At 50.8% G+C, this 18039-nt stretch overlaps 1 protein-coding gene across 4 annotated transcripts in view; it reads left to right on the top strand.

Annotated features, from left to right (window-relative positions):
• Window positions 1-18039, top strand: part of GPR161 (G protein-coupled receptor 161) — a 47497-nt gene that overhangs the window by 24049 nt on the left and 5409 nt on the right. For all 4 annotated transcript variants that reach the window (XM_059903362.1, XM_059903381.1, XM_059903371.1 and 1 more), the window contains exons 2-4: window positions 2681-3095; window positions 10729-11453; window positions 17373-17477. In XM_059903362.1, the coding sequence (XP_059759345.1) occupies window positions 2681-3095; window positions 10729-11453; window positions 17373-17477 (1245 nt within the window). The remainder of the gene's footprint in view (window positions 1-2680; window positions 3096-10728; window positions 11454-17372; window positions 17478-18039) is intronic.

Below are 18039 nucleotides of genomic sequence, written 5' to 3'. Positions count from 1 at the left end.
CTTCCTCACAGCCGCACCGGCAGTGAGTGTTGCCAAGCTTTTGAATCTTTAGTGGCATGAAAGGAAAGAAATGGTACCTCAGTGTAGTTTTAAAGTGCATTCCTCTTATTTTGAAAAAATGGGGCATCTTTTCATGGGTTTAAGTACAATTGGTATATCTTTTTCTGTGTACTCTTTTTTTTCTAGTTTTATTGAGATATAATTGACACATAACATTGTATAATTTCAGATGTACAACATGATGATTTGACTTACGTGTATATTGCGAAAAGATTACCACTATAAATTTAGTTAACATCCGTCATCTCATATAGTTACAATTTTTAAAAATGTCTTTTACTCACTTTTCTATCTTTTTCTCTCTCTTTATTTTTAAGTTAGAATGATTAGTCCTTCTGTGATATAAGTTTTAAATATTTTCTCCCATTTTGTCATTTGTCTAACGACTCAGAATTTGTTTTCTTTACCACACTGTTATCACTTAGGCAGTTAAGTATAACATGCTTATGTAGGACTTTATTTTGAGACACCAGTTAATAATTTACTTATAAGAGTGAACAAAATTCAGAACTCAAAAAGTAAAAGCAAAACCCAGAAATAAGCTTACAAAGACACAGACATAGAAGGCATAATTCTAAAGTATATTTACTGCACAAAGCTAGAGTACCTAACGTATTGCATAACTGAATCAAAATTCAGAATATTTTAGCAGCCTGGAAATACAGGCGAAAAGGCACAAAGTAAAATTTAGTAGATATCACGTTTTGTATTTAGGCTTAAAAACACTAATGCCATAAATTTAAGCCTGGGGACACCTGCCTTCACAGAAACTCAAATGTGTATAAACTTTGGGTTTTAATTGACCACACATTTATGTAAGTCCAGCAGGGTAATATGGTTGCCAAAAGAAAATGCACTCCTAGAGTGAATAGTATCAGAAGATTATCCTGATCATGGAGAAAATTGCCCCTTTATGTACTTACTAGACCATGTCCAGAACGGTACGTTCAGTTTTGGGGTCCACAAATCAAAAGGGTCGTTGACATCCGTGAGCAAGTCCAAAGCAGGGAGTCTGAGTTAGTAAAGAGTCTAGAAGTCACATTGGGAACCTGAGGGTTTGAATCTGGAGAAAAGAAAGCAAGTAATCTGTGAAGTATTTGAAGGCTGTCAAGGGGAGGAGGGATTAGAATTATTTGATGTTACTCAAGCTCGCAGCATCTGTGGTTGTGACCTACGAGTGCGCCTGTTGGTAAAGGGAGACTTTCTAACTGGCCTTTAGGGCTGCTGGGAAGAGGAAGAACTGCCTTCCTCACCTGCCAGCTCCCTGTGGCCAAAGGTGTCTGGACAGAGGTGCCAGGTCAGGCGGGCGCTGTAGGGAAGGCTCTGCTGCTGTGTGTAGGCGGTCTAGACACCAGGGTTCTTGCTTTCTGGCTCGGGGGAAGCAATCTTTCCTTCCTTTCCGGTGTATTCTCTTTTCTGGGAACAAGAGTGATCTGTGGGATTTTTTTGGCTGATTCAAGTAGATGAAAATTTTGGAGAAACATTCGTCTGTAGGATTGAATGTTAAAATGTGTCAACCTTGAGTTTTCACCAAGATCCGGAGCCAGCGTCCCAAGAGCAGGGACTGCCCCTTGTTGAGAACGGTGTTTGTGGGCACAGACCTCAAACTGTGCCTCCTCTTACCCATTTATCATTAGTGTCAGCTCCTTGCCCTCCCTCACCGTGGCTGATGAGAGCAGTAGTGACGTCTCAGTATGAACTGTACTTGCTTAAACCCTGCTTAGGGATCTCAGAATGATTCCTATGATAATCTTATTGTCCAACTTTAATGGGCACATGAATCACCTGGGGATGGCATTAGCGTGCAGGTTCTGATTCAGCAGTTCAGAGGCGGGCATGAGATTCTGCGTCTCTAGTAAGCGCCGGGTGATACTGACGCTGCCGAATCAGGGTCCCCCCTGCATTGCAGGAGTCAAAAGCAGCAGTCCGCCTAGACCAGGTGGACTGAATCAGAATCACCTGCACTGTGGTTGTCTAAAATGCAGACTCCTAGGCTGTCCCTCTGTTCTCTGGGACCAGACGTCTCTAGGGATGGAGCCCAAGAATCAGCTCTTTGAGCCGGTACTGCAGGTGATTCTTAGGTACATTAAAGGTTTTGAACCACTGGTCCTGGGGAGAATGGATAAGGTGGTTTAGACTCGGGGGGGGCGGGAGTGGACTTCCCTGGTGGCACAGTGGTTAAGAATCCGCCTGCCAATGCACGGGACACGGGTTCGAGCCCTGGTCTGGGAAGATCCCACATGCCGCGGAGCAACTAGGCCTGTGCGCCACAACTACTGAACCTGCGCTCTGGAGCCCGCGGGCCACAACTACTGAGCCCATGTACCACAACTACTGAAGCCCGTGCACCTAGAGCCCATGCTCCGCAACAAGAGAGGCCCCCGCACGCAGCAACGAAGACCCAACACAGCCAAAAGTTAAATAAATAGATTGGGGGAACGCATCGTTCACAGGGACACAGTGAGTCGCATAGAAAGTCGGTTGTAGAAAGCTGGCCACTTGTGTAGAGCTTGCGTGGGGACGACCGGCTGGGTGACCTGGGGCCTCTGCAGCGCTTCTGTAAAGTGCACACGCTATGGATTGATGACTGCTCTCCTGTCTCTGGGTCTTGTCTTTCCAGTCGTCCAGCATGCTCTGCCCACCCCCCGCCGAGGCGCACTGACCATGAGCCTCAACTCCTCCCTCAGCCACAGGAAGGAGCTGAGTAACCTCACCGAGGACGGTGGCCAAGGGGGCGGCGTCGTCACCGAGTTCATCGCCATTGTCGTCATCACCGTTTTCGTCTGCCTGGGCAACCTGGTAATCGTGGTCACCTTGTACAGGAAGTCCTACCTCCTCACCCTCAGCAACAAGTTCGTCTTCAGCCTGACCCTGTCCAACTTCCTGCTGTCGGTGCTGGTGCTGCCTTTCGTGGCGACCAGCTCCATTCGGAGGGAATGGATCTTCGGTGTGGTCTGGTGCAACTTCTCGGCCCTCCTCTACCTGCTCATCAGCTCGGCCAGCATGCTTACCCTCGGGGTCATCGCCGTCGACCGGTAAGCTTGCATCGCACTCAGAGAATCGAAGGGTTTAGGAGTGTGGGCAAAGGGGGAACCTGAGAGATCATGTGGGCTGTGCCTTCCAAGCTGCCTCAGTTCCTCGGGAGGGTGTCGGGTCTGTGCTGGGGAGGGTGAGAAAGCAGAGTTCTGCCTCCTCTTCTATCCCCTCAACCAGAGCACCTCTGATTTTATCTGGTCTAGCTTGCATGTAGTTGGGGACTTCCCTGGTGGTCCAGTGGTTAAGACTCTGCGCTTCCACTGCAGGGGACGTGGGTTCGATCCCTGGTCGGGGAACTAAGATGCCACATTCTGTGCAGCGTGGCCAAAAAATGAGAAAAAACAAATTAGAAAAAAAAGTTCTAGAAACTTCTGCTTCTCAGTTGAAAGATGAGAAACAGAAGCTGAGGAAGGTGACGTGGCAGAGGAGGTATCAGATCCAGGTCTTCCCCAAAGTGCTGCCTGCTCTCTGTTGCTTTGGGTTGGGCCAGAGCTGGACCGGGGCAGCCCAAAGAGGAAATACTCTCTATCCTCCACAGTGCACGGGCCTGAACATCAGCTCAGACCTGGATGGAAGGAGAGCAGGGGAAGGGAAGGCAACTCAGGGAGTAAAGGTGGTGGCACCTGGGAGAGACAGTGTGTGCTTTAAAACATCTGGGCTGTCCCTTCTTGTGGCATAGCTGGCTCTAACAGCAAGGAGTAGCACTGCTGACGCCCCTCAGCTCTGTCTAGAAGGTTCTTCCAGATTCCTGCGTTAGGCTGTCAGATTTAGTTGTGAAAGTCCTGCAGGCTTTGACAGCGAGTTTCCGACCCCTGGAGTCGTCTTCTTTATTAGGATTTTGCCAATGGTCACTTCATTCACCCCAGGCAAGGGTTCAACTGTACAAGGGCAGAGGGGGGAGATTCAGATTCTCTGTGATTTATAGAATTGGGGAGGGAGTCAGGGAAAACACAGAGGGGTTCCCCAGGGCTGTCGTCACTGGGTGACACAAGTCCCCTGGCTCCCTTGGGATCGTCCATTTTTTGAGCCGATGAGTGGTGGCTGGATGGTCCACCCACGGTGCGGGCCTCCACTAGGGCCAAGGCCAGAATCCTTTCGGCTCTCTGCACCTGTTGGGGGTTGGAGTGAAGGAAGCCATTGGTCAGAACTAATCAGGGGGCTTCTCCAAATATCTTCTTTCCCCCCAACAACAAAAAAATAATACCAAAAACAGAAAGAGTACAATAAGAACTATCCATAATCCCACCAATCAGAAGCAATCACTGTTTACATTTTTTTTTAGTATACTTGCCTCCAGGGATTTTTGGCCACATGCAGTAAATTTAGAAAATAGGCTCAAGGCACATGTGGTTTTGTGACCTGCTTTTTCACTTAACAAGTGATTGTGAGCATTTTTCCCACCTGCAGATATCCCTGGAGAACATGATTTTTAATGGTTACATGGTATTCCGTCCTCTGGATGGACTGTAGTTTATTTTTACAGTCCCCTGTTAGCTTACTATTTTATATAGCACTTTGAGGAAGATGTATGTTTGTGGAATTGTGTTTTCAGTCACAGTAAACACACTTTCAAGATTCTTGATGTGTAAAAGGCAGGCTCCCCTTCAGAAGCTTGTGCAGGTTATTACTTCAGCAGCCATTCATCAACATCCTATCAAGACTGATAATAAGCACTGCAAACATAATTGGAAGTCTGTTGGCAGTAGGATGGGATGGGAAATCACTGCTTTTGGAATATCCCGTCTTGGGTCCTGTGGAAGGTGGAGTGGGGGCCAACAGCTCAGGAGCAGAGCGGGGGGGTCGGTTTTTAGGTGCCTCTCACAGAGCTGTGTATACATGGAGGCTCAGTAAGGAGAGGCAGCTCTCGGAGGCTGTATACTGCTTACTTGGATCTGAGGTCTAGATAAGCGAGAGTGAGAGTTCTCACCAGCAAGCATGACCGATTCTCAAATCATGCCATCAAAATGCATCAAACGAGAGAGCATTTGCCTCTTTCGATGCCTTACTCTTTCACGTCGGGAATATTTGCTGGGTGTCTACTCTGTGAAAGGCCCTGTGCTACATCCTCGGATGGTAGGATACAGCATGAGCAAGACGCAGCCCTTGCCCACCAGGAGTCCACAGTTTCGTGGCAGAGGCTGACCCGTGGGTGCTGATGTGAACACAAAGCAGAATTAAGCGCTATAACAGCTCCCGTGGCTGCTTCTGATGGCAGGGCCTGCAGCGCTCCGGGGAAAAGGTGGCATTTGAGCTAAGTCCTAACAGTGAATAGGATTGCAGGGGCCCTTCCGAATGAAGAAGCCGCCTCCATTTATTCATTTGATAAACAGTTATGGAGCACCTCACGTATGCCTGGCAAGGTGATTGGTGCTGGGAATGCGCCGCTGAAGGAGATGAACAGACACGCTGAGGAATTCACAGTGTTGGGGGGATAGACATGTGGCCAGGTAATTTTAGGACCACGTGATGTGTACGTAGAACCAGTGTGTTCAAGGTGCTGTGAGAACGCAGAGGAGGGAGCAAGGCTGGACGTGGTAAAAAAGCATGGCGCGTGGGACACAGCTGGAGACCAGGGGAAGCAGCTGGCCACGGAAGAGGTGACGCACGTGAACAAATTGGCGTCACAGGTCATCTCACTAGAGATTTAATCCAGGCACCCCAGACCCCACAGCCTGCGCCAGGGTCACCCAGTGACAGAGCCATGAGTCGAGAAAGGGCTCTGCCTCTCCCTGCGATGACAAGTCGCCAAGGCCTGGTTGTCTCTGGAAAATAGATCATTTCCCCCTGCAAGTGTAGCAAGATGGATTTGGCCATCACAGTGCTTTGCCCAGATCTTTGACTATAATATATAGACTGCTGTAAAATTTGTGGTGTCTTCAAATATTTTCATGGCAGGTGCGATTAATTTTTTTTATTATTGGTCATTCATGTGGCTAAAAATACAAATTGACTGGACCAGCGAATTGATCATGTGCATATAAATGATCACCATCTGACCAGGATTTCAAACACTCCTTCCCCTGTCTCCATTAATTTTAGGGAATTAAATTTACTTGATGTTAGTGATTTTGAAGGTTACATATTTGCCTTCTATGTTGGAAACCTAAAGATGCAGCTGTGTGTGTGTGTGTGTGTGTGTGTGTGTGTGTGTGAGAGAGAGAGAGAGAATGAGAAAGAGAGGGAGAAACAAAGAGACAGAGGTGGAGGGGGTGGGGAGGAAGGAAGGGAGAGTGAGAGGGAGGGAAACAGGCAAGAGGAGGCAGAAGTAAAAGATAAGTGAGGAGAGAGGAGAAAAGAAAAAGAGAATGGGGGTGGAAGAAAGAGATGGGAACATCGTTAAGAAAGTCGAAGAAAACAAGGGCGGGGGGGGCATGATCGCTACTAGAATGTGTTACGTGCTGGTCACCTGCCGGGCACTGCACTATGTCCTGAACAAATGTTTATCCCAGCTAATCCTCACAACGACCGTATCAGTCCTCATTTTGCAGATGAGCCTATAGCGAGATTTTGCAAACTCGCCCAAGTCCACATGGCTGGTAAGTAACTCGGCCAGTTTCTGAGATGCTAAAGGCTGTGCTCTTAACCATCACACAATATGCAGAGTCAGTTGTCAGTCAAATCCGACAACCAGTTCCTTTAGCTTAGGGTTTCTCGACCTCAGCACGACTGACCTGTTGAACCGGATGATTCTTTGTTGTGACGAGCTGCCCTGTGTAGGATGTTGAGTGGCATCCCTGGCCTCTACTCACTAAATGACAGCAGCACCTCCCGGTTGTGACAACCCCAAATGTCTCCAGACGTTGCCACACGGCCCCAGTTAAGAACGCTACCTAAAGAAATCTGTCAAACTGGTTGGCAGATGAGCCAAAAGAGTCCGTCCTGTAGCCCCGTGAAGAGAGAGCAAAGGCAGAGCATGAAAAGAATAGCTGGCTGGAGTGAAATTCACCATCCAGATGTCAGTGTCCTAAAGCAGCCTTGTGGAAACAGGTCCAGGTGGGGAACATCATTCGACCTGGGAAGATTTTCATTGTGAATAAGTCCAACATGGTCACCTCTGGCTTAGCTTCAGGTCCTGTTAAGACATTTCTAATGTCTTCATTCCACACTAGCGTGGATGAAACTCCATCTCTAAAAATAGTATTTTATTTTATTTTTTAATATATTTATTTATTTGGCTGTGTTGGGTCTTCGTTTCTGTGCGAGGGCTTTCTATAGTTGCGGCGAGCGGGGGCCACGCTTCATCACAGTGCGCGGGCCTCTCACTATCGTGGCCTCTCTTGTGGAGCACAGGCTCCAGATGCGCAGGCTCAGTCGTTGTGGCTCACGGGCCCAGTTGCTCCGCGGCATGTGGGATCTTCCCAGACCAGGGCTCGAACCCGTGTTCCCTGCATTGGCAGGCGGATTCTCAACCACTGCGCCACCAGGGAAGCCCCTAAAAATAGTATTTTAAATGAAAGTAGCTAACACTATGGGATGGTTAGTTATAGTACAGCCAGGAGATTTTTCAACGTTAAGTTAACGTGTTCACTCCAAGGTAGCTGTAGTTGGCTGAGATTTTGTTCATGTTTTTGGTGAAGTCATCTTATTAAAAACAGGGGTCGTTATCTAAGTGGGTGATCTCGTGGCAGGAGAGCTAAGCATTGGAGCCGCTATGGGCATTACCACTTTGAAGTTACACGTGACATCACAAAAAGCTCTTTGGGGACCAAGGGTGGTGCTTGGGCTCCTGTCTAAAAATGAGTTGTTGGAGAAAAGATCGAGAGCTTCAGAAGACAGCTAAGAGTACGGAAAACAAAGGAAAACCCCTCCGTTTTGGCCTGTATTAACCTGCAGGGAATAGGGAGTTGCTTTTATTCTATATTTTCCTTTGAACCTGCAACTAGGCCTAAATGAGGCTTAGGTTTAAAAAATGAAGTTTCAAATCTATGAAACCCATTAAAAAAATTCTTTTTGTGGACAGATGTTGGCATGTTTATATCTTGATAAAGGTGTAGATTTGAGCATTGCAATGTATATACATTTAGCCAAAAAAACCCTAAAACCAAAGCAACCCCTGGAGGGTGCGGATATATACAGGCAGCACTCTGGCCTCTGGGGGGCTCTTCTGATTGTAGGAGACTGACCTCTCAGGAGCCAGCACCAACCCCGTGCCCGGGCGTCCCGATGGGCCTCCGGACTCAGTTGGGAGAAATCACTGTCACGTCCCACAGGAACTGCTGGTGCCCAGAACCTCAGACAGTGAGTGATATAAATACCACTTGTTACAATAAAGAAGTTTTGCCATTGAATAATAATACTAACCGGTGTTGAGAGTAGCCAGAAGGCTATATTGCAGAGGACAGCTGATTCGTCGTAATGATTTTGATGACTGGTTGAACGTGGCTGGTCAGAGGAGCCGGGACGGCTCATATTCCCCAGGCCTGGCCTCCCACACCTACCTGTACACTCGCGCCTGAAGTGTTGCCTGAGGTCAGAGGGCCTGCATGAGTTTTAAATGGGCAGAGGAAAGTAGAAATATCCGCCTTGTTTCTTTTTAAAAGTGAAGAAAACCTTCCTGGAAGTGCCCCCAATCCCACCCCAGCAAACTCCCCTCACATTTCATTTGCCAGATGATGTCACACAGGTCAGCACCTCAGCTGGTCATCTGGCAAGGGAGGGGATACCACCAGCATGGCCTGATTCATCCCCTGGTGCTTAGAAGGGCCCAGTGTCCCCTGTGGTCACAGCAGTTTTGCAGGAGCAAGATAGGGATTCTGTCTTCAGGAAGGAAGGGGGAAAGGTCAGTGCACAATGTCCCAGCTCTGTCCCCCCTGCCGTCTAAAGGGAGGCCCCATCCAGCCCTTGCCCCCCACTCTAGCCCATTCTGTCCTTGGAGCAGATCTATGCCAGAGGTTTTGTGATTCCCATCTTCCTGGTAAAGGAACTGGAGCTCTGAGAGGTTAGATCCGCTACCCAAGGTCACACAGCTAGTGGACAGCAGAGTCGCCGTCTGAACCCAGGGATTGCCAACTCCAAAGGCATGCTGCTTTCACGGGGCTGCACGGCCTTTGCAAGATGCGAACCCAGATGTCAACATAAGACAGGAATTGCTTTACCGCAGGTTCTGTGCAGGGGTTCTGTAATCCATACCATAATCACGGTGGTTTCCTCTCATCAGGCTCCACGCTCAGAAACACTCCTTCCAGGCTAGACCTTGGTGGGGCCTCGAGGCTTGAGAGCAGCAGTCCCCGTCTTGCCTCTGATTTGGAAGGCCCTTCATACAGGGTATAGCCTGAGGGGACAGCCCCTCCCTGAGAGTCTGCCCCAGGCGGCAGGTGGTGATTCGGGCCATGGCCCCTGTCCCTGAGCTCTAGTGCCCAGGGGTGACTCAAGAAGGTCCTCAGTGTGGCCATCCCTGTCCCGCCACACGTCACCCTCACGCAGAAGCCCCATCATTAAAGAACATTTCCTTTGGATGAAATGTCCGGATGGGGAGGCTGGTGGTTTGCTTTCAACCCCATGGTCTAAATCCTCCCATCCACTCCAGTTAAAGGGTCAGAGCTCAGCTGGCTGGCAAGGCTGGGCTCGCGCCGGCCCCCTGGCTCCTCTTCTCCCCGCGCACCATCCCCCCGCGCCTGCCTGGGTGAGCTACAGGCAGCTTCCTCGTTGAGCCGGTGCTCAGGTACATCTCCGCGTCTCGCCAAGCCTGGCGTCCTGCCTCAGCTGTGCCTGGGCCAGTGCCTCTGACCTTTCAAGACCTGAGTTTGTGTGCCGTCTGGTCCAGGAAGCCCGCCCTGACCCTGCAGCCTGGATCCGATGCCCCGTCACTACGAATCAGTAGCTCTCCAGGCCTCTCTCCTTCTGCACAGAGCTGAGGGGTTAGGAACCAGCCATGGTCTGTGGACTCCGGAACGAGACGGTTTGCAGGGAATTGCTGGCATGTGCGCTGGAGACTGTAGAGTCAGGTTGCCTGGGTTTTTATCTTGTCTCTTCCCCTTCCTTATCTAGAGCAGATTATTTATCCTTTCTCTGCTGCTAAGATGAGGATAATGATAATGCCAGTCCCTCTGGAGACGTGTTGTGAGGGTTAAATACAGCCCTTTCTGCTCCAGGGCCTCATACGCTGCTTGTGTGTCCGTCTCCCCCTGCATCTTTTTACCTGTATTTCCGGTGCACAGCACAGTGGCAGGCCTTCAGTAAACGTTCCCTGAACGAATGTACCCCATAATCCTTAGATGTTCTTCTGGTTTCTGAGGACCCTCTGAAAACGGATCTAAAAGGATTACTGTCAGAAACACAGGAGTGATCTGGCTTGATGCATGATCCCTTAGAACTCCTGTAGATGCCTGAAGACTCACCACACCCCCAAATACGAGTGGGCTCTGGAAGCAGGGCCGCCTGAGCTCTGTGCTCTCCCTGGTGTCCAGCCGTTGTCCGGTGAAGAGTTCCACGGAGCTGTGTGACATGGCCAGTCTGTGACCTGTCCGGGGAGGGTTGAGAGAAGGTGCTGCTTTCAGAAGCATTCAGCCCGTGGCAGTGTTGAATGAGAGAAATCCAGCAGAGCTCGCCACCTGGGAGAGCAGTGGGTGCCCCTCCTGGTGTGTCTTCTCTGTTTTGACTCCTCTCCCTCACCTGCCTCCATTCTTTTTCTAGCTACTATGCCGTCCTGTACCCCATGGTGTACCCCATGAAGATCACAGGCAACCGGGCCGTGGTGGCGCTTGCCTACATCTGGCTTCACTCCCTCGTCGGCTGCCTGCCACCTCTATTTGGTTGGTCATCGGTGGAGTTTGACGAGTTCAAGTGGATGTGTGTGGCCGCGTGGCACCGGGAGCCTGGCTATACCGCCTTCTGGCAGATCTGGTGTGCCCTGTTCCCCTTCCTGGTCATGCTGGTGTGCTATGGCTTCATCTTCCGCGTGGCCAGGGTCAAGGCACGCAAGGTGCACTGTGGCACCGTGGTCCTTGTGGAGGAGGACGTGCACAGGAACGGGAGGAAGAACTCCAGCACCTCCACCTCTTCCTCGGGCAGTAGGAAGAACGCCTTTCAGGGCGTGGTCTATTCGGCCAACCAGTGCAAAGCACTCATCACCATCCTGGTGGTCATTGGTGCCTTCATGGCCACCTGGGGCCCCTACATGGTCGTCATCACCTCTGAGGCCCTCTGGGGGAAGAACTATGTCTCCCCAACCCTGGAGACCTGGGCCACTTGGCTGTCCTTTACCAGTGCCATCTGCCACCCCCTGATCTATGGACTCTGGAACAAGACGGTTCGCAAGGAACTACTGGGCATGTGCTTTGGGGATCGGTATTACCGGGAACCGTTTGTGCAGCGGCAGAGGACTTCCAGGCTCTTCAGCATTTCCAACAGGATCACAGGTAACTTGGGAACTTGGCAGGGAAGGGATGCCCACCCTCAGGCGGGTGTAGCCTGTGGTCCCGCAGGCGCTCGGGCAGGTTGATGGGCGAGGTCTCAGACTGACTGCTGCTTCAGGGCTTAAAACACAGGTTTCCTTTGGGGAAGGAACATCCCAGAGTGTCCGCTGTGATTCCCAAGCAGATTTCCTGAGCTCGGCAGTTCAAGGCAGGGTGCACCAGAGTTCAGAAATCCGTGTTCTGTGACCGCAGCCATGGCCCGCTGGCCTGGAGAGTATATTGATAGATACTTCTATCTAGAGAAAAAAGAACCCAAGCCCTGGACCAGGCTACCTTCACCTTTCAGTGTTCCTTGAAGGCAGGGTCCTCTTTAAAGCACTTCCTCCCCTCGTCAGCTGCCCCCCCTGAACATACTCTGTCTTGGGCCTTTCCTCACAGGTCAGTGGTTTCCTCGTATTGGCCCTAATAATTCAGGATGTGTCGATGGCGGACCTCCACTCCCTCATTGAAATGCCACTATCTGGTGTGTGTAAAGCTGCTCCTCCGTCTGATAATTGATTTCGGAGCTAACAGTTTCTGGACATGATCCCATCCCCTTTGATGAGACCCAGAGGAATTACTCTGGGGATAGATTGTTTTTTTTTTAGTTGGGGATAGATTTTTTTTTTTAAACCTTTTTCTTTTGAGATAATTTTAGACTCAGTGAAGAGTTGGGAAAACAGTACAGAGAATACCCATCCACCCAGCTTCTCCTAGTGCTAACATCTTGCCTAACCGTAGCACAGCTATCAAACCTAAGACATTGCCAGGGGTGCAGTGCTATTAACAACTATAGACTTGACTCAGATTTCACCCATTTTCCCATTGATGTCCTTTTTTCTGTTCCAGGATCCAGTTCAGGATCCCACGTTGTATTCAGTTGTCACATCTCCCTTGTCTTCTTCAGTTTTTGACAAGTCTTTTTTTTTTTTCCTTGTCTTCCATGACTTGACACTTTTTGTAGAGTCCTGATTGGGGATTTTGTAGAAGGCCTCTCAATTTGCATGTAGCTCATGTGTTCTCAGGGTCACAATGAGGTAATACCTTTTTGGCAGGCAGGCTGGGCGGGTGATGTATTCTTCCTAATGAGCATGCCAGGGGCACATATGTCAGTAGGTCTTCTTACTAGCTAGTTTTTACCCTGATCTCTCGGTTGATGTCTTAGCTTGGGCTGCTACAACAAACTACCATAGACTGCATGGCTTAAACCACAGCCATTCATTTTTTCACAGTTCAGGAGGCTGGAAGTCTGAGGTCAGGGTGGCAACATGGTTGGGTTCTGGTGAGGACCCTCTTCCAGGCTGTCCTTTTGCTGTGTCCTCCCATGGCGGATGGCTGGGGAGAGGGACAGGAGAGAGCAAGCTCTCCGGTCTCTTCTTATAAGCACCCCACCCTCATGACCTCTTCTAAACCTCAGTACCTTCGCAAGGACCCACCTCTGAATACCATCACACTGGGGGTTAGGGCTTCAGTGTATGAATTTGGTGGAGAGTACTTTCAGTCCCTACAGTTAAGGTTTCCCCACTGTAAATTCACCGTTTTTTTCCATAGTCATTAGTGAGTACAACATAGGAGATATTTTGAGGCTCCCACTGTTTGTAGCATGCACTGGTGGGTCTTGCCCCTGCAGTTATGACTGTGTTGTTTGAGGGAGACTGTCGTCTGGACAGACTGTTGGAAGAGAGACTCTGAGGGCACTTATCAGATCATATTCAAGGAAAGCGCCAGTTCAGGCGGCAGTTCTAGTCTCTTGCCAGATGACTTTGGGCAGTTCACGCTGCTCGAGATGATTTTTCCTCCTCAGGAAATAGGTCTTCCACCTACCCTCCCAAGAGAGTGGAAAGAAATAACAACTCTTAATTATCATGATATTCAGTGGTAGTGATGAGAGGAGTCTTTTCCATGTGGCAGTTAAACAAACCAATGTCACTGATTTATCTCAGGGACTGATGGAGTGTTCCTTCTTGAGAAAGGAAGGAATTATGGGACTTTTTATTTTGACTATAGGAGAAAAAAAATCTCTCAGGACCCCAGTATTTTAATTCCTGAAATGCCCACCCCCTGCCACTGGCAAGACCATGATTCCAAGTGTGACTTGTGAGCCAGGAGGAGTACATTCAGGGCTTGGTTTCATTTCACTGATTAACTTATTTGTTCAGATTTTGTAAAATCACTTACCTTCTAGGCAAAAAAAAAAAAATTAAAAAAAAACATTAAATGTTTTCAATTCCAATGAAGTTAAGAATGAGGAGGGGAAAAAAATGAGGAAGGAGAATGGAGGAGGAGAGGGTAGATAGAACAGAAAGAAACATCTGCTTTGGGGGGCCAAGATTGTCCATGCAGGCCACTTGAGATGATCCTGGAAGAGTTTTTGAGGCTGTGAGAACAGGCGGAAAACACCAGCTGTGGTTGGGTTGGCAAGTCCAAGGCAGTGAGAAGTCTCCTCACTGAGGGAAAAGCAGTCTTGTGGGATGTGTCTGGGCTGAAGAGCGTGTGGGATGATGGGTTCTGAGTTGCTGGCCTTGCCCCTGAATGGGAGCTGGGGGCACCCCTGCTGCCTCTTCCCGGGGTGCCCTGACTTCAGGAGGTGGGCAGCAGCAGCAGCAGGAGTGTTGGAAAGAGAGTGCCCACCCCAGCTCCGCGCCCTGCTCCAGCCATGCCAGGAATGCCCACGGCCTTTCTGGTCAGGAGGGAGAACTCTGCCCTCCACCTCGCATCCCTGGTCCCTCTGGCTGAGGGACTGGGGGCTGCGACCGGACCCTGGTCTGGCGCCCTCTGTGGGCATGACTTGCATCTGCAGCAGACGCCTAAACCCCAGTGGGCTTTCCCTGCCCCAGCCTGCTTCAGGCCACCTCCCTCCCACTCAGAGAATGCACGTGCTCTCCTGTGAGCACAGCGAAAGAAGGATGGTTAAGATTGGTTCCAAAGCCAGCAAGAAAAGGCTCGGAGGCCCTCTCTCGCTCTTGTTCCTCTCCGTTTGCATAGGCATCTGCAAAGTTTTCACCAAAGGATTCAGTACATGGAATTATAAACTTTCCTAACAGTGCTTGTGAGCACAGGTGCAGTGGCATTCCACACACACACCTGGAGCTTTCCTACTGACTCTGGGATGCCGGGAGTTTTACACGTGCGGTCATGTTGATTTCATACGTAGATTTCAGCCATAATCCATGGATTTTGGTTTTCTCATTCTATTAGCCCCAAACTGAAGAAGTGCAGCAGCTTAGGTTTTCCCTGGGTGCCAGCTGTCACCGGGCCATCACAATACGTTCTGCTGGTGACGTCTCATCAGCAGATTCCCGTGGGGCTCCCCTAGGAATTGAGATCTCTGGCCTCCCTGGGGTTTGCCAGGCAGGACCACTTCATGGTGGGTAGGTCAACCCTGGAGTGGGCATTGACTCTAGTGCTGAAAGGTGCGCTAAGTGCTTACGTTTGGTCTTGGGAGGCCAGACTACAAATCCAAAGCTGACAGGTGGCTACAGGTGATCGGAGCAAAGAAGGGGCCTTCAGGAGAAAGGGCCACAGGCTTCTCCAGCAACTCTGCCACTTGCCAGCCCAGTTGGGGTGGGCAGCCCAGATAGCAGCCCCACCCAGGCTTCGAGGGAGGCCTGGGCATGGTGGGGGGGCAGCCTCTCCTAATGCTGCACTCGTGTGATGCTTGAAGCTCCTGGAACGGGGCATAGAGCCTTCCCAGCTATCTTCTGCAGAGAAGGACGCTGACTCCCATTTGCTCAGGGGAAATGCCCCACCTCAGGGCCCTTGTGAGGTCTGGGCTGGAGGGAAGGAAGGAGACGCGCTGGGGCCTTTGAATTTTCCTGCCTTGCTTTACCAAGTTCCCTTCCTGGTGCCACCTAGAGATCTTCTGGTTGCTTCAAAGTGCCAATGTCACCCCAGAATCGCACTCTGTTCTTTTAGCCTCTCAAAGGCACTCAGGACTCTTCTGGCCACTCCAGGCTTCTGATCTGATCCCTGTGCCTGTCGTTTTGTGCCTTTCTCTTTCTTTCTTTTTAAAAAAGAGTGTTGTGAAAGGGGTTGGATTGGGCCCAGCCCAGTAGATGTGTTGTTGTTGCATGTGAAAAAACTCAGGGTAACTGAGTCCACTCTCCAGTGGTAAAACGCTGGATAAACACAGAATAGAGAGTTGCCTCCTGGCTGCCCTGTTGCCACACCTCTTCGCCGAGCCGCACTGGTCTGGCTCCAGTGATTTCTCCCACTGGTAGAGACCAGGACTTGCGCCTGGCTCTCACTGCAGCCTCAGAGACGGTGTCCAGAACCCACTGTGGCCTCAGCCGTCCCGGTTGGCAGTGGATGTTCCCCCAGCGGAAGCCGGGCTTCCAGCTGAGACATAGTCATATTCTGAGGCCAAGACCCTGGAGGTGGGTGATCATGTTCGGGCTCTTCTCTGGCCCCAGACCTCCACACCAACCCCCAGGAGAGGGGGAGGCTCCTTGCACAAGTGCTCTCCCCACAGGTCATGACAGGGAGCTTCTGAGAGTGGCGTGCTCTGACTGCACAGGTCCAGCCCCCGTCATTTCCTCCGTGGCTCTGAAGGAGAAAGGAGAGCATGTGTGTCATGTCGCTTTGTCCCCTCAGAAGAATTAGGATGAAGGTACAGGGTGGAGGCGTCCCCTGTCTGTAGGTTTGCTGGGGCGGGGGGACGCTGGTGGTCCTTTATGGCAGGTCCTTCGTGGCAGGTAGGTAGGTCTTCCTCATGAGATGGGAGGAGTTTGACTTTTCTGTGCTTTTTTTTAATTGCTAGGAGTGCCTTTTTTGTTAACTCCATGGTCTTTATGGCCTCCAGCTCTTTTGTTCATGGATTCATTATTTTCTCAGTTTTCTAAGGGCACCCAATTAGAATTCTGTTTGTTTTCTTAAGCTCCCTGCATTGTCTCCGGAGACATCCTTTTTTCTCCCTTCTTTCCTTCCTCCCTTCCTTTTTTATTTCCCCATCTCTGCTAGTGCCTTTCCTTAAGTATCTGGTGCTCTCCGCTGCCCCCTTACGGTTAGTAAGTCGGCCCAGGAAAGCCGTCGGGAAGCCCTGGGCGGTGCTGGGACTGGGCCGTCTCACGGGGCGCCCAGCTCTTGGTGTCTGCGGGGCTTTTCTCTCTGGCTGGCTGGATTTCCCTGGGGACGGGGTCTCTGGTCTCCTGCCCAGGTTAGGTGAGGCAGTGGGGCGGGGCTCCCACTGGTAACTGTGTAGCCTCTCATTGTTCCCTCGGTTTTTGCCACGTTGCCATGTGCCTGGTGTCGCTAAGGCCAGAGTCCCCCAGTTCACTCTGCCCACTCTCCTGCCAACATAGGGGGCAGGAGCCTGGACCCCGAACTGGGAACAGCAGTGGAGGGGACCCACTGCTTTCCATAGAGACTTTCCATCAAGCCCCACCTGCCTGCAGAGACTCCGGGCCTCCAGTTCCTGAGCTTCTGGGGGCCTCCTTCCAGGCCTCCCCCTCTGCCAGCCTCGGCTCTTTCCTGGGCTAGTTTCACTGCCCACCCCACCGCCTTCCAACTTACAAACATCTTCTCCATTTGGGGGTTTCGGCCTCTTCAAAAAACATCCCGTTTGGTATTCAGGTAGGATCTCGGGAGTTAAACACACACCCGTGTTTAACTGGAAGATCTTCTCCGAGGACTGTTCACCTCGTTTTCTCTCCCACCTGCCTTGTCGGGGTTTGACGTTTGTCACGAGCGCGTCCCCTCTGGGGGCACCCAGGGAATCCTGTCACAGAGTCCCCGGGGTAGGAACAAGGGGTGAAGTGAAGGAAGGGCAGCCAAGAGCTTCGCGTCCTCAGCGCGTGGAGGATGGAGCGGACGGGGGCGGAGGCGAGGCCCCTGGGGACGGGGCGGGCCGTGGATGGTGCGGTCAGTGCCGACCTTGCCTTGCAGACCTGGGCCTGTCCCCACACCTCACGGCGCTCATGGCCGGCGGGCAGCCCCTGGGGAACAGCAGCAGCACGGGGGACACCGGCTTCAGCTGCTCTCAGGACTCAGGTAAGCCCCTCACCTGTCGCGTTGCCCCAGTGCCTGCCGGCTGGGAGCTGGTGGGGAGAGGGACGTCTCCCAGGGTGTGGAGGGGCGAGAGTCAAGGGTCTGGGTGTCCAGTCCCGGCTCTTCAGCATCTCTGTGCCCCAGTTTCCTCCTCTCTGCAGTGGGGGTCTCGGCTCCTGTTCTCTCTGCCATGCAGGGTTGTTGTGAGATTCGAATTGAGTGAAAGCCTTTGAAAAGTTAAAGTGCTAAATGATTGTCAGTTGTTACTTGAATTATAATAACCATCGTCCAGTGCAGGCTCCGGAGTCAACCTGCTTGGTTTTCAGTCTCGAACTGACTTTTTTTTTTTTTTTTTAATTTTTTCACACACACACACACACACACACACACACACACACTATTTTATTTTTACAAGAGATAAATAGACTGACACGAAGCATTGTACATGGATGACCACAACAAAAGCAACAATGATTGCAATTACCAAACACGAAACACACTCATACTATGTCATAATATTGACATTCAGTCCAGTAATCCTCCACTGTAACAGCTCCTTTACTTT

This window comes from Balaenoptera ricei, chromosome 1 (assembly GCF_028023285.1).
Source record: "Balaenoptera ricei isolate mBalRic1 chromosome 1, mBalRic1.hap2, whole genome shotgun sequence".
Taxonomy (NCBI): domain Eukaryota; kingdom Metazoa; phylum Chordata; class Mammalia; order Artiodactyla; family Balaenopteridae; genus Balaenoptera; species Balaenoptera ricei.
This window is presented reverse-complemented; position numbering and strand designations above follow the sequence as displayed.